The sequence below is a fragment of the Mizuhopecten yessoensis genome, unplaced genomic scaffold (assembly GCF_002113885.1).
Source record: "Mizuhopecten yessoensis strain PY_sf001 unplaced genomic scaffold, ASM211388v2 scaffold716293, whole genome shotgun sequence".
Classification (NCBI taxonomy): domain Eukaryota; kingdom Metazoa; phylum Mollusca; class Bivalvia; order Pectinida; family Pectinidae; genus Mizuhopecten; species Mizuhopecten yessoensis.
The window spans coordinates 223,511-241,172 of record NW_018480044.1 but is presented as its reverse complement, the minus strand read 5'-3'; the positions used below and the strand labels follow the sequence as shown (position 1 = coordinate 241,172).

The 17,662-nt window shown below is 38.6% G+C and overlaps 1 protein-coding gene across 1 annotated transcript; it reads left to right on the top strand.

Moving 5' to 3' along the window:
• Positions 1 to 37: 37 nt before the first annotated feature.
• On the top strand, positions 38 to 17,438 carry LOC110442720 (protein C8orf37 homolog). Its single transcript, XM_021486458.1, has 6 exons — positions 38 to 205; positions 1,334 to 1,403; positions 1,784 to 1,842; positions 2,162 to 2,227; positions 4,097 to 4,245; positions 15,282 to 17,438. Exons 1-6 carry the CDS (start codon positions 114 to 116, stop codon positions 15,377 to 15,379), a joined length of 534 nt encoding a protein of 177 aa, XP_021342133.1. The 5' UTR covers positions 38 to 113; the 3' UTR covers positions 15,380 to 17,438.
• Positions 17,439 to 17,662: the final 224 nt, after the last annotated feature.

Sequence of the window (17,662 nt, the reverse complement as noted above, 5' to 3'; positions counted from 1 at the left end):
GAATTAATCTGTATCAAGAGCACGCTTGACTCGAACATGAATTGTTGTGACAATGATGTAAACATTGAATACCGTTCTACAGAAAAAGTGTGCGGACCGGTTAGGTAGTAATCATGGCAGACGATTTAGACGACCTTCTCGATGAAGTGGAAACTAAATACTGTGCGAAAGCTAAACAGAAAAACAAACAACCGAATAGAAACAGGTAGAATGGGTTGTCCAAGATGACAAGATAATGTCAGCATGGACCACAACGTGTGCTTTTAAATGGCTCAATGAGGCCTTTCGGAATTCCATTATTATGTTCATCTGTTCACAGGTGTCGGTGTTGATAGCTGATTGGAGAATTGATCGATGATATATTACTTCTACTTCTACATGGTACTGACCAGCTTAAACAATTTCAAGATTAATGTCAGAGGACTTGATAGACAATTACATGTAAAAACAACTGCCCTGGCCCCACATGTATGTTAATTGTTTTTTCTAGCTGTGACATGTAGTAGTATGACCTATTCTTCCAGGACTAAACGTGACAACATAGGCCTATATAACGTTATATGTATAATTAGACCATTAAAGAGACTTTGAAAACATTCATTTATTCAAAAAATCCAAAAAATACTAAAGATTCAAAATGAGGTGTCAAATTGTATTTATTCATTACCTATCAGAATTTGTATTTTTTTCATACACTGATCATGACTGTACATGCGATAAATGTCGCTCATTCTTCGTTTGGTTTGTTAAATCAATAATGTACACCTATAGATGTGCGCAAGATATTATCAGACAGTTTTAATTAGGTTTATTGATCACAATTTTGTGTGCAGACACCATGCTTAAATGTATATATAATCTGTTCCAAACGGTATACCTATATAACTATCATCAGTACTTTTAATATTTAAGTTTTATACATGTAAATGTCAAAGTGTCGATATTTTTCTTTATTGTTTTTACATTTTTGTTTGTTTGATATCATTTCTTTTTACATTATTTTATTTACCATTTATTGAACCTTAATATAATATCACAGAATTAAGATTGCTATAGAAGTCCATGCTTATAGGTAACTAAATGTACCTGGACCCAATCTGAAGCCAACATACAGTTTGACTAAGTTTTGCGAGTAGACTCTTGAGATTATCTTCTGACTTCCAAGAATGAGCTGGGTATATATACAAATGTTATCTTAATTCTGAAATTGCTAAGTGTCATGTTGAAAGCCCTGCAATGTGAACATTTTGTAAACAATTTTCACAACAACATTACTACTCAACATGTACTTGGTTGTGGTTACAACATATCCTTTTCATTTTTTTTCATTCAGAAAATCAACAGAAGATGACTTGGATGACATTTTAAATGATATAACAGTAGATGCTGATTTCAAACCAATTGTAAGTTAAAAGAAACTGAGCTATTTGAGAAATAAATATGTATACCAGTAGTTTTGGGGCAACATACACTTTTGTGACCCCCTGCTACCACTTGCAGATATACAGGTTTATAAATATGTTTTCCTGGACCCCATGGGGCCCTCTATACATTTGTTAACAATTATTTTAGAACCTACCACCCTCATAAAGTGTCTTCACTTCCCCTATATTGTCAATTTTAAGTACTTCAGTGTCCTACCCCTTTACCATTTATTATTATGTCACATGTACACTTCTCATTGATAACAATATAATAACTGTTTTTAAACAAAAGTAAACTTTTTGCCTTACAGTTTAATAAAAATATTAGTTTGTTCATTTCTATAAAAATTATATTACAGAAATCGAGTGATATACAGTCAGGCAATCAAACTGGAATGCGTCCAGAATCTGCCCGAAAGTAAGTCGACTAAATGCCTGTTCTAATACATATGTACAGTATAGACCATTAGTCTAACCAGTAAGTTTATACATGCTCGGCTAATTATAAAGGTGTGTCATATAGCTATTAACTATAATATAGGGGCACATTTATGTATAATTAGAACACTTGGGGCATGGTTGGACATACAGAAATCATGTTTATGATAAACTCCAAGAGTGAAATTTTCTTGATGCTGTGACAATAATTATGGTGTTTCTTGTCAGGGGCACCATTATATACATAAAGATGTCTTTACAAAAAAGTGCTTTGGTAATACTGTCATGATGTTTTACAGATGTTTTCCAGTATATATAGGCGGTTCTGCTAGCTCTCTAGGAATGGGCAATTCTATGAATCCAAGGTAAGAAAGAAAATATTGGATAGATATTCATGTAATGTTACTAAGTACGTTTATGCAAGTGATATAATTAAGGTCAAGGTCATTGAGCATGGACATCTAAAATATATGTCTTGGCTATAACTGTGTACACTTTGGCTGGAGCTTGATCACGTTTCACAGCATTATCACCAAGACTCACATACTTGCCAACTCTCCAGATTTTGGAGGGAGACTTGATTTTGGACCCTAAAATGGAGCGTTTTAAACCAGTGAATTTGCTAAAATATTCCTATATTCTAACATCTAATGATTTCATCTGAAAGATGCCATTTAATTACACACCTTTTATGCTTTCAATTCTGAGCGCGCGTAATCTCCCCCATGGCCATAGAAAGTTCAAAAAGTTGGCAAGTATGGACTAAAAAAAGTGCAGGTTGTGACCTTGACCCATGATCCAAGGTCATCAGACATGGACATTCAAAATCGGTTTCAGAAGAACTCTGTACCCTCTGGTTAGGCCAGGAATGATGATAATGTACTTAACAGTGCTTAGCCTTGCTTCTCATTACCAAAGTTTGCCACAACCTTGACTGAAAGTTATAACTCTCAATTCATGGAGCAGAGACATAAGAATGGGTGTTTGGACATAAAACATTCAATGGTGCAGATATATTTCATACCATTACATCAAATTGATTATTTTCAACCAATGTAAGTGTACATTATTGTATTTTGCTTATAGAAATATTTAACATTTGAAATGTAATTTATATTTTGATAACCATTTACACTTATCAATAATTGTAATTAACCTAGAGCATGTTCCATTTACTTCGCCTTCTTAACACATATCGAAAAGATTTGGAGTGTTTCATTGGTTGAAAATGAAAAATGTACAATTATCTGTGGTATGTTTGACTGCAGTAATATTTTTGTCATCTAGAGTGTGTGTATACTTTATTTATGAATACATAATATGTAGTTAAATTTCACGTAATTGTACACTGTTTATGTTTTTGTGTCTATGTATATAGGTTTAGATCAGTGGGTACATTCGTATTTGTACATTTTTTATTTCCCCAGACATTCTTTCTTGATTTAATCCAAATTTCACATGAAAAACAACATCATTCTTAGTACATAAATTCAGGTTTATCTTGTCTAAATTTTAGGAAAATATGGCAATCCCAAATTGATAAAGCAGGATTTTTGGCATGTACATGAACTTTTGAATACAAAAAAGAAGGAATGGTTTGTGTGATTTAATATATCATTTTGATCAAATTCAATATTATTGTTTTGTAATGAATGAGAATCAAAGAATGAATGATTTTGAGTTTGAAAGAAGGAATGAAAAAGAATGAGAGAATTAAGGGAAATAGGCCTCTTGCGTGAGGCTATATTATGTAAGAGGGATGAACCCGGGGCACCCAAACCCTGGCATCCCTCCCAAAAGATGCTGGGGGTATAAAATACAATTTAAACCTTTAAAAAAAAAAAAAAATGAGCAGAAGTTTTCATTTGTCAATATACTGACATTTGGCCTCTATGTGAATTTTGACAGGACAAAAATATGACAATGTTAAGTGTACATGTGTTGAGACATGATTCACAGTGTATTTTCCTGTCTAGGTATACATTTGATAGTGGATTCTTTATGTGTGCTTTTAACAAAGTTAAAACCATTATTTCTTCAAATATGAATAACTTTATTTTATTTAAAAATGGTCAAAAATAAGGGGGGGAAAACCCAGTTTCCCCCACTTTTTGGTTTTGACAGAAAAATCTCAACCCAAGCAGTACAATTTTTGAATGTACTACAAATAAATATCGGCAATAGACACAAGATCATAATGTATGTTGTCATAAATGTCTGTTTTATGGTTTTAGGTGCTGTGATCAGATGCGATGTACATCATGTGATTTTAAAGTTGCCATTTTTGACAATTTCGAGTGGGATGCATCAACTGACTATCTTTTTCTCAGGAATAATTGTCCAGACTTTCAAAGATTAAAGCCAAAATTACATTCAAAACGAGGTAAGCATTCAGGCTCTACTTTATTTTCACACAGAACTCAATCATGATTTAATGTTTTAAGTTATATCACTCAATAATATCAACAGGTTTTGAGTTATCACTTAATCTGAACTACAGTTATTGTGTTATCACTCAGACGTAACTACGGGTATTGAGTTAACTCTCATTCATAACTATACAGTTATTGTGTTATCATGCGAAGACTCTCATACATAACTACAGGTATTGCGAGGACTCTCAATCATAGCTGCAGTTATTGAGTTATCACTCCATCCTAACCACAGGCATATAGCACAATGAGTTAACTCCCAATCATAACTACATTTATTGAGTTAACTGTTACACTGTCGTATCTAGTGATGTCCCCTGACCAGGATCCGACTAGTGATCTAGGTGTGATTGTGAGTTTTTATATAATGATGTTCTAGGTGTAAGTTGTTATCAGATAAAGTGATGTTCTTTAATTACCATGGTTAGGCCAATGTTCTGTATAGTGTAGCTAGCTATGTTGAGTGTTCATGTAAGTTGCTGAAGACAGGATTACAGTGTATGTCCCTTACTGCCAGATCAGACAGATGTTTTATGAAGTATAGATAGCTATGTTGGGTGTAAGGTGTTTTAAGACAGAGTTATGTCCCTTACTGCCAGATCAGACAGATGTTTTATAAAGTATAGATAGCTATGTTGGGTGTTAGTTGTTATAAGACAGGGTTACAGTGAATGTCCATTACTGCCAGATCAGACAGATGTTTTATAAAGTATAGATAGCTATGTTGGGTGTAAGATGTTTTAAGACAGAGTTATGTCCCTTACTGCCAGATCAGACAGATGTTTTATAAAGTATAGATAGCTATGTTGGGTGTAAAGTGTTATAAGACAGAGTTATGTCCCTTACTGTCAGGATAAACCCAAGTTTATACGATGTAGTCATCCTTGGTGTAAGTTGTTGATGCCTGCCAAAAGTGGAGCATATTATATATGTACTCCTGTTGTCCACCTTATATATTATATATGTACTACTCCTGTTGTCCACCTTATATATTATATATGAATTACTCCTGTTGTCCACCTTATATATTATATATGTACTCCTGTTGTCCTCCTTATATATTATATATGTACTCCTGTTGTCCACCTTATATATTATATATGAACTACTCCTGTTGTCCACCTTATATATCATATATGTATTCCTGCTGTCCACCTTATATATTATATATGTACTCCTGTTGTCCACCTTATATATTATATATGTCCTCCTGTTGTCCACCTTATATAATTTATTATTATATATGTACTCCTGGTGGCCACCTTATATATTATATATGTCCTCCTGTTGTCCACCTTATATAATTTATTATTATATATGTACTCCTGTTGTCCACCTTATATATAATATATAAGGTGGACAGCAGGACTACATATATAATATATAAGATGGACAACAGGAGTAAATATATAATATATGAGGTGGACAATAGGATTACATATATAATATATGAGGTGGACAAGAGGAGTACATATATAATATATAAGGTTGACAACAGGAGTACATATATAATAATAAATTATATAAGGTGGACATCAGGAGGACATATATAATATATAAGGGGGACAACAGGAGGACATATATAATATATAAGGGGGACAACAGGAGGACATATATAATAATAAATTATATAAGGTGAACAACAGGAGGACATATATAATATATAATGTGGACAACAGGAGTACATATATAAAATATAAGGTGGACAGCAGGAGTATATATATAATATATAAGGTGGACAGCAGGACTACATATATAATATATAAGATGGACAACAGGAGTACATATATATTATATAAGGTGGACAACAGGAGTACGTATATAATATATAAGGTGGACAAGAGGAATTCATATATGATATATAAGGTGGACAACAGGACTAGTACATATATGATATATAAGGTGGAGAAGAGGAGTAGTACATATATTATATATAAGGTGGTCAACAGGAGTAGTACATATATAATATATAAGGTAGACAACAGGAGTACATATATAATAATAAATTATATAAGGTGAACAACAGGAGGACATATATAATATTTAAGGGGGACAACAGGAGAACATATATAATAATAAATTATATAAGGTGGACAACAGGAGTAGTACATATATAACATATAAGGTGGACAACGGGAGTACATATATAATATATAAGGAGGACAACAGGAGTAGATATATAATATATAAGGTGGACAGCAGGAATACATAAATCATATATAAGGTGGACAACAGGAGAACATATATAATAATAAATTATATAAGGTGGACAACAGGAGTAGTACATATATGATATATAAGGTGGACAACAGGACTAGTACATATATGATATATAAGGTGGAGAAGAGGAGTAGTACATATATTATATATAAGGTGGTCAACAGGAGTAGTACATATATAATATATAAGGTAGACAACAGGAGTACATATATAATATATGAGGGGGACAATAGGAGTACATATATAATATATAAAGAAGTGTCCTAGCCCAACTGTGCTACAGCTATATCCAAACAGAAGTGTCCTAGTCCAACTGTTATATGTACTCCTATTGTCCACCTCATATATTATATATGTACTCCTGTTGTCCATCTTATATATTATATATGTACTCCTGCTGTCCACCTTATATATTATATATGTACTCCTGTTGTCCACCTTATATATTATATATGTACTCCTGTTGTACACCTTCCTGTTCAAGTAAATATCATTGCATTTGTAAGTAGTCCCACTACACTTTTGAATTTGATATGTTTGATAAAAGTCATAAGTCGATTCGCAACGGGAGCACTATTAAGATTTTAAAATAATTATTGGTCTTATTATTCGTTCTCATTCAAGTCTTAAAACATGATTTGAAAAAGAAGTGAGTAAAGGGAAACTTTGCCTATTTTCAGTAATTTGGCTAGTGAAGTAAAACATGTTTTTCCTTTTCAACAAATCAAAGAAATAATAAAACTTTTCTGCAAAATATAGTGCCGATATCGTTTTTTCATGTAAGTTACATTTCAGTACATTATTGTACATAGAAAGATTTATTTACAAGAATGCATCAGCAGAATGACACCTTGCACTTATCATTTTAATAAGAAAGTCTTTGAAATTCCATTTTGAAATGCTATGGTTGACAGTTTGCGAATCCATTATCAGAATCATTTAAATGAAATTCATGTATCATTCTTTATGTGATCAAGATTTCTTCTTTGATGCAGAGTATCATGCATGGAAATTAATTCTTTGAATGTATTTATTTTATTACATTATTTATTTTTTTGTCTTCTCTCCTTTTTTTCTGTAAAATAAATACAAATATAGGTACAGTGAACATCCCAATAACTACTATAATCTCTAATAATGGACAATTGATATGTATATTTGATAGCTATTGTTACATTTAAATAAGACTTAGTAGATAGTCTGTCTTACCAGGGCCTAGGCATGTCCTGCTCAGCTTGGAGTATCTGGACAAGGGTTTGTGGGGTGTGATGGAAAGTAGTTGTGCATGCGTCGTTCATATAGATCGAGCTGCATGCACAACATCCGGTAAACGCTCTCTCACTCAGGACATATACATACTCGCATACACATGACTAAGCCTATGTATTGGGTAACCCTAGATATAAATCTACACCCAGTCAACATGTACAGTAACCTCCCTTTAACTTCCAGTTGGATATAGCTGTAGCGACACTTCTGTTTGGATATAGCTGTAGCACAGTTGGGCTAGGACACTTCTGTTTGGATATAGCTGTAGCACAGTTGGGCTAGTACACTTCTGTTTGGATATAGCTGTAGCACAGTTGGGCTAGGACACTTCTGTTTGGATATAGCTGTAGCACAGTTGGGCTAGGACACTTCTGTTTGGATATAGCTGTAGCACAGTTGGGCTAGGACACTTCTGTTTGGATATAGCTGTAGCACAGTTGGGCTAGGACACTTCTGTTTGGATATAGCTGTAGCACAGTTGGGCTAGGACACTTCTGTTTGGATATAGCTGTAGCACAGTTGGGCTAGGACACTTCTGTTTGGATATAGCTGTAGCACAGTTGGGCTAGGACACTTCTGTTTGGATATAGCTGTAGCACAGTTGGGCTAGGACACTTCTGTTTGGATATAGCTGTAGCACAGTTGGGCTAGGACACTTCTGTTTGGATATAGCTGTAGCACAGTTGGGCTAGGACACTTCTGTTTGGATATAGCTGTAGCACAGTTGGGCTAGGACACTTCTGTTTGGATATAGCTGTAGCACAGTTGGGCTAGGACACTTCTGTTTGGATATAGCTGTAGCACAGTTGGGCTAGGACACTTCTGTTTGGATATAGCTGTAGCACAGTTGGGCTAGGACACTTCTGTTTGGATATAGCTGTAGCACAGTTGGGCTAGGACACTTCTGTTTGGATATAGCTGTAGCACAGTTGGGCTAGGACACTTCTGTTTGGATATAGCTGTAGCACAGTTGGGCTAGGACACTTCTGTTTGGATATAGCTGTAGCACAGTTGGGCTAGGACACTTCTGTTTGGATATAGCTGTAGCACAGTTGGGCTAGGACACTTCTGTTTGGATATAGCTGTAGCACAGTTGGGCTAGGACACTTCTGTTTGGATATAGCTGTAGCACAGTTGGGCTAGGACACTTCTGTTTGGATATAGCTGTAGCACAGTTGGGCTAGGACACTTCTGTTTGGATATAGCTGTAGCACAGTTGGGCTAGGACACTTCTGTTTGGATATAGCTGTAGCACAGTTGGGCTAGGACACTTCTGTTTGGATATAGCTGTAGCACAGTTGGGCTAGGACACTTCTGTTTGGATATAGCTGTAGCACAGTTGGGCTAGGACACTTCTGTTTGGATATAGCTGTAGCACAGTTGGGCTAGGACACTTCTGTTTGGATATAGCTGTAGCACAGTTGGGCTAGGACACTTCTGTTTGGATATAGCTGTAGCACAGTTGGGCTAGGACACTTCTGTTTGGATATAGCTGTAGCACAGTTGGGCTAGGACACTTCTGTTTGGATATAGCTGTAGCACAGTTGGGCTAGGACACTTCTGTTTGGATATAGCTGTAGCACAGTTGGGCTAGGACACTTCTGTTTGGATATAGCTGTAGCACAGTTGGGCTAGGACACTTCTGTTTGGATATAGCTGTAGCACAGTTGGGCTAGGACACTTCTGTTTGGATATAGCTGTAGCACAGTTGGGCTAGGACACTTCTGTTTGGATATAGCTGTAGCACAGTTGGGCTAGGACACTTCTGTTTGGATATAGCTGTAGCACAGTTGGGCTAGGACACTTCTGTTTGGATATAGCTGTAGCACAGTTGGGCTAGGACACTTCTGTTTGGATATAGCTGTAGCACAGTTGGGCTAGGACACTTCTGTTTGGATATAGCTGTAGCACAGTTGGGCTAGGACACTTCTGTTTGGATATAGCTGTAGCACAGTTGGGCTAGGACACTTCTGTTTGGATATAGCTGTAGCACAGTTGGGCTAGGACACTTCTGTTTGGATATAGCTGTAGCACAGTTGGGCTAGGACACTTCTGTTTGGATATAGCTGTAGCACAGTTGGGCTAGGACACTTCTGTTTGGATATAGCTGTAGCACAGTTGGGCTAGGACACTTCTGTTTGGATATAGCTGTAGCACAGTTGGGCTAGGACACTTCTGTTTGGATATAGCTGTAGCACAGTTGGGCTAGGACACTTCTGTTTGGATATAGCTGTAGCACAGTTGGGCTAGGACACTTCTGTTTGGATATAGCTGTAGCACAGTTGGGCTAGGACACTTCTGTTTGGATATAGCTGTAGCACAGTTGGGCTAGGACACTTCTGTTTGGATATAGCTGTAGCACAGTTGGGCTAGGACACTTCTGTTTGGATATAGCTGTAGCACAGTTGGGCTAGGACACTTCTGTTTGGATATAGCTGTAGCACAGTTGGGCTAGGACACTTCTGTTTGGATATAGCTGTAGCACAGTTGGGCTAGGACACTTCTGTTTGGATATAGCTGTAGCACAGTTGGGCTAGGACACTTCTGTTTGGATATAGCTGTAGCACAGTTGGGCTAGGACACTTCTGTTTGGATATAGCTGTAGCACAGTTGGGCTAGGACACTTCTGTTTGGATATAGCTGTAGCACAGTTGGGCTAGGACACTTCTGTTTGGATATAGCTGTAGCACAGTTGGGCTAGGACACTTCTGTTTGGATATAGCTGTAGCACAGTTGGGCTAGGACACTTCTGTTTGGATATAGCTGTAGCACAGTTGGGCTAGGACACTTCTGTTTGGATATAGCTGTAGCACAGTTGGGCTAGGACACTTCTGTTTGGATATAGCTGTAGCACAGTTGGGCTAGGACACTTCTGTTTGGATATAGCTGTAGCACAGTTGGGCTAGGACACTTCTGTTTGGATATAGCTGTAGCACAGTTGGGCTAGGACACTTCTGTTTGGATATAGCTGTAGCACAGTTGGGCTAGGACACTTCTGTTTGGATATAGCTGTAGCACAGTTGGGCTAGGACACTTCTGTTTGGATATAGCTGTAGCACAGTTGGGCTAGGACACTTCTGTTTGGATATAGCTGTAGCACAGTTGGGCTAGGACACTTCTGTTTGGATATAGCTGTAGCACAGTTGGGCTAGGACACTTCTGTTTGGATATAGCTGTAGCACAGTTGGGCTAGGACACTTCTGTTTGGATATAGCTGTAGCACAGTTGGGCTAGGACACTTCTGTTTGGATATAGCTGTAGCACAGTTGGGCTAGGACACTTCTGTTTGGATATAGCTGTAGCACAGTTGGGCTAGGACACTTCTGTTTGGATATAGCTGTAGCACAGTTGGGCTAGGACACTTCTGTTTGGATATAGCTGTAGCACAGTTGGGCTAGGACACTTCTGTTTGGATATAGCTGTAGCACAGTTGGGCTAGGACACTTCTGTTTGGATATAGCTGTAGCACAGTTGGGCTAGGACACTTCTGTTTGGATATAGCTGTAGCACAGTTGGGCTAGGACACTTCTGTTTGGATATAGCTGTAGCACAGTTGGGCTAGGACACTTCTGTTTGGATATAGCTGTAGCACAGTTGGGCTAGGACACTTCTGTTTGGATATAGCTGTAGCACAGTTGGGCTAGGACACTTCTGTTTGGATATAGCTGTAGCACAGTTGGGCTAGGACACTTCTGTTTGGATATAGCTGTAGCACAGTTGGGCTAGGACACTTCTGTTTGGATATAGCTGTAGCACAGTTGGGCTAGGACACTTCTGTTTGGATATAGCTGTAGCACAGTTGGGCTAGGACACTTCTGTTTGGATATAGCTGTAGCACAGTTGGGCTAGGACACTTCTGTTTGGATATAGCTGTAGCACAGTTGGGCTAGGACACTTCTGTTTGGATATAGCTGTAGCACAGTTGGGCTAGGACACTTCTGTTTGGATATAGCTGTAGCACAGTTGGGCTAGGACACTTCTGTTTGGATATAGCTGTAGCACAGTTGGGCTAGGACACTTCTGTTTGGATATAGCTGTAGCACAGTTGGGCTAGGACACTTCTGTTTGGATATAGCTGTAGCACAGTTGGGCTAGGACACTTCTGTTTGGATATAGCTGTAGCACAGTTGGGCTAGGACACTTCTGTTTGGATATAGCTGTAGCACAGTTGGGCTAGGACACTTCTGTTTGGATATAGCTGTAGCACAGTTGGGCTAGGACACTTCTGTTTGGATATAGCTGTAGCACAGTTGGGCTAGGACACTTCTGTTTGGATATAGCTGTAGCACAGTTGGGCTAGGACACTTCTGTTTGGATATAGCTGTAGCACAGTTGGGCTAGGACACTTCTGTTTGGATATAGCTGTAGCACAGTTGGGCTAGGACACTTCTGTTTGGATATAGCTGTAGCACAGTTGGGCTAGGACACTTCTGTTTGGATATAGCTGTAGCACAGTTGGGCTAGGACACTTCTGTTTGGATATAGCTGTAGCACAGTTGGGCTAGGACACTTCTGTTTGGATATAGCTGTAGCACAGTTGGGCTAGGACACTTCTGTTTGGATATAGCTGTAGCACAGTTGGGCTAGGACACTTCTGTTTGGATATAGCTGTAGCACAGTTGGGCTAGGACACTTCTGTTTGGATATAGCTGTAGCACAGTTGGGCTAGGACACTTCTGTTTGGATATAGCTGTAGCACAGTTGGGCTAGGACACTTCTGTTTGGATATAGCTGTAGCACAGTTGGGCTAGGACACTTCTGTTTGGATATAGCTGTAGCACAGTTGGGCTAGGACACTTCTGTTTGGATATAGCTGTAGCACAGTTGGGCTAGGACACTTCTGTTTGGATATAGCTGTAGCACAGTTGGGCTAGGACACTTCTGTTTGGATATAGCTGTAGCACAGTTGGGCTAGGACACTTCTGTTTGGATATAGCTGTAGCACAGTTGGGCTAGGACACTTCTGTTTGGATATAGCTGTAGCACAGTTGGGCTAGGACACTTCTGTTTGGATATAGCTGTAGCACAGTTGGGCTAGGACACTTCTGTTTGGATATAGCTGTAGCACAGTTGGGCTAGGACACTTCTGTTTGGATATAGCTGTAGCACAGTTGGGCTAGGACACTTCTGTTTGGATATAGCTGTAGCACAGTTGGGCTAGGACACTTCTGTTTGGATATAGCTGTAGCACAGTTGGGCTAGGACACTTCTGTTTGGATATAGCTGTAGCACAGTTGGGCTAGGACACTTCTGTTTGGATATAGCTGTAGCACAGTTGGGCTAGGACACTTCTGTTTGGATATAGCTGTAGCACAGTTGGGCTAGGACACTTCTGTTTGGATATAGCTGTAGCACAGTTGGGCTAGGACACTTCTGTTTGGATATAGCTGTAGCACAGTTGGGCTAGGACACTTCTGTTTGGATATAGCTGTAGCACAGTTGGGCTAGGACACTTCTGTTTGGATATAGCTGTAGCACAGTTGGGCTAGGACACTTCTGTTTGGATATAGCTGTAGCACAGTTGGGCTAGGACACTTCTGTTTGGATATAGCTGTAGCACAGTTGGGCTAGGACACTTCTGTTTGGATATAGCTGTAGCACAGTTGGGCTAGGACACTTCTGTTTGGATATAGCTGTAGCACAGTTGGGCTAGGACACTTCTGTTTGGATATAGCTGTAGCACAGTTGGGCTAGGACACTTCTGTTTGGATATAGCTGTAGCACAGTTGGGCTAGGACACTTCTGTTTGGATATAGCTGTAGCACAGTTGGGCTAGGACACTTCTGTTTGGATATAGCTGTAGCACAGTTGGGCTAGGACACTTCTGTTTGGATATAGCTGTAGCACAGTTGGGCTAGGACACTTCTGTTTGGATATAGCTGTAGCACAGTTGGGCTAGGACACTTCTGTTTGGATATAGCTGTAGCACAGTTGGGCTAGGACACTTCTGTTTGGATATAGCTGTAGCACAGTTGGGCTAGGACACTTCTGTTTGGATATAGCTGTAGCACAGTTGGGCTAGGACACTTCTGTTTGGATATAGCTGTAGCACAGTTGGGCTAGGACACTTCTGTTTGGATATAGCTGTAGCACAGTTGGGCTAGGACACTTCTGTTTGGATATAGCTGTAGCACAGTTGGGCTAGGACACTTCTGTTTGGATATAGCTGTAGCACAGTTGGGCTAGGACACTTCTGTTTGGATATAGCTGTAGCACAGTTGGGCTAGGACACTTCTGTTTGGATATAGCTGTAGCACAGTTGGGCTAGGACACTTCTGTTTGGATATAGCTGTAGCACAGTTGGGCTAGGACACTTCTGTTTGGATATAGCTGTAGCACAGTTGGGCTAGGACACTTCTGTTTGGATATAGCTGTAGCACAGTTGGGCTAGGACACTTCTGTTTGGATATAGCTGTAGCACAGTTGGGCTAGGACACTTCTGTTTGGATATAGCTGTAGCACAGTTGGGCTAGGACACTTCTGTTTGGATATAGCTGTAGCACAGTTGGGCTAGGACACTTCTGTTTGGATATAGCTGTAGCACAGTTGGGCTAGGACACTTCTGTTTGGATATAGCTGTAGCACAGTTGGGCTAGGACACTTCTGTTTGGATATAGCTGTAGCACAGTTGGGCTAGGACACTTCTGTTTGGATATAGCTGTAGCACAGTTGGGCTAGGACACTTCTGTTTGGATATAGCTGTAGCACAGTTGGGCTAGGACACTTCTGTTTGGATATAGCTGTAGCACAGTTGGGCTAGGACACTTCTGTTTGGATATAGCTGTAGCACAGTTGGGCTAGGACACTTCTGTTTGGATATAGCTGTAGCACAGTTGGGCTAGGACACTTCTGTTTGGATATAGCTGTAGCACAGTTGGGCTAGGACACTTCTGTTTGGATATAGCTGTAGCACAGTTGGGCTAGGACACTTCTGTTTGGATATAGCTGTAGCACAGTTGGGCTAGGACACTTCTGTTTGGATATAGCTGTAGCACAGTTGGGCTAGGACACTTCTGTTTGGATATAGCTGTAGCACAGTTGGGCTAGGACACTTCTGTTTGGATATAGCTGTAGCACAGTTGGGCTAGGACACTTCTGTTTGGATATAGCTGTAGCACAGTTGGGCTAGGACACTTCTGTTTGGATATAGCTGTAGCACAGTTGGGCTAGGACACTTCTGTTTGGATATAGCTGTAGCACAGTTGGGCTAGGACACTTCTGTTGACCTGTCAACAATTTAAGACAGCGCATGGTCATAATCTTCGACTTGGTTATTAGATCACTTATTTCTTGGTACCTTTTCTCCATAGGATTTACAGTTTACTAGGACTAGGAGTACAGAATATAGCATATTTTTTATGTACAAAACAGGTGGAATTGAAACAAATGTGCATGTTTGCAACAGTAATGCATTACTGCCAGTAATGCAGCACTTTATTAAAAAGATTTTAAAAATGAATTTGAACAATATTACTCTGAAATTGTTGTTTACTTTCAGGTTGCCGTGCTTATTGTTGCCAGTGTTGTCACCGCTCTATCTCTACAGTAGAACAACTGACTGATCCCAGTCTGAAATGGGTGTGTGGGAAACACTGACGACAGTCAACACTTGGACAATTAGCATCGTTTTCCTTCTCATCAATTACTCACGATTTCATTCCTGACAGACAATTATCAGGATCTGTTACAGGAAACTTTTTCTCACATGTTTCACAATCTTCTATTGAAAACAAACCTTTTGACAGTGAATTCGATTTCAGACATGTTCTGAAGGCACTGAAAGAGTATGACTCATATTCTTCTTTCCTTATGGAGCAAGGTCAGACACAACTCTCTGGCATCATCAGGGTTATTTCTTGGTGTATAAAAGATAATGACTGTATCATTATTTACCTGAATGATTACAGCAGCCTTTATTTGATATCAGATAAAAATCATGTGCTTTCAGAAAGAATGAAAAAAATCAGAACTGTGTGAAAAGTCAAGGTGTAAAATGTGTTTACCTACTTTATATGATGTGTTATTGTACGTGTGAAGACCCTGGTGTTTGTATAGAGCTTATAAGTGACAATCTGCTGTCTGTGATACATTAATACGTCAAGGTCATGAACTCTGCATATCAGCAGAATCACATTTACATATCACATGATTGACCACAAAGTAAGCACAAATAGATTGTGTTTTATATTTTTAGTTTTAAGAAAAATGACTGAATTACAGTCAGACAGACTTTGTGTTGATAGGGGCGCATCATCGTGTAAACTGTGTTTTCTTTAGAAAACAGTGTTTGACAGGTCCTTTTTTTTTTTTTTTTTTTTTTTTTGGGTGTGTCTATATGTTAACCTCATTGGCTTGTGTACACACTATGTTTGACAATTCCTGTGTATTTGTTGCAGTCAATCATGACAATTCTTTGTGGTGTAAGGGGCATATTTGTCATTATGTAAACATTTTCATGTGTGAACAATACTAGACATTTTCTTGTGTTGTTAGGGTGTGTCTTTATGTTAACTTCATTTTTTTTTGTATAAACACAATGTTTGACAACTCCTGTGTGTTAGTGCCAGTCAATCATGACAGTTCCTTGTGGTGTAAGGGGCATATTTGTCATTATGTAAACATTTTCATGTGTGAACAATACTAGACATTTTCTTGTGCTGTTAGAGTGTGTCTCTATGTTAACTTCATTTTCTTGTATAAACACAATGTTTGACAACTCCTGTGTGTTAGTGCCAGTCAATCATGACAGTTCCTTGTGGTGTAATGGGCATATTTGTCATCATGTTAACATTTTCATGTGTGAACAATACTAGACATTTTCTTGTGCTGTTAGGGTGTGTCTCTATGTTAACTTCATTTTCTTGTATAAACACAATGTTTGACAAATCCTGTGTGTTAGTGCCAGTCAATCATGACAGTTCCTTGTGGTGTAAGGGGCATATTTGTCATCATGTTAACATTTGCATGTGTGAACAATACTAGAATTCTTGTGTTGTTAGGATGTGTCTTCATGCTACCCTCATCGTCTTGTGTAAACACAATGTTTCAAAACTCCTGTGTTGTTAGGCCAATAGGGGAGTTTCAATCATGGCAGTTCCTTACAATTGGGTGTAAGGGGAGTGTCATCATGTTAACCCCATTTCCATGTGTGAACAATATTTGACATGTCATCATGTTGTAAGGGTGTGTCATCATGTTAACTTCATTCTCTTGTATAAACACAATATTTGACACCACCTGTGTTGTTAGGGGCATGTTGTCTTGGCAGGTCCTTTGTTGTTAGGGTGTGTCATTATGTTTATTTCATTCTCCTGTGGCAGGTCATTGTGTAGTTAGGGGCGTGTCATCATGTTAACCCCATATTAAATTCTCTTGTTTAATTCTATTTGACAGATCCTTGTGTTCGGGGCGTGTCATCATGTTCAAACCTTTCCCTTAATGAATTCTGTTTGACTGATCCTTGTGTTTAGGTTGAATAGCAAAGAGCGTTTCAAACAGTGCTAGTGTTCACGAATGAGAAGCTCCTAACGATAAATTGATCAAAAGAATAAATGTAACAATATAATAATTATGATGAAAACCTTTAATTTCATATCTTTTGTCTGTGAATAAAGTTTTACCTTGGTAGTGGATTTGCTTCACATGCTAAATTTAACTTTTTGTGTTGTGATTATTTCACCACTGTGAATGTGGTTGAGCCTCGTTAGCCTGGCAACCACTTGTCTTGTTCTATTATCTAGTCAGTGTATTTAGGGACACATTGGGCCTTTTCTACATAAGCTGTCCCAGTAAACTGCAGGAAATTAAGGTAGGAAGATTATCTACTTTGAATGAAAGTGACTGGTTTTCTACTGTAAATGTAGGTGGCTAAATTTTCTG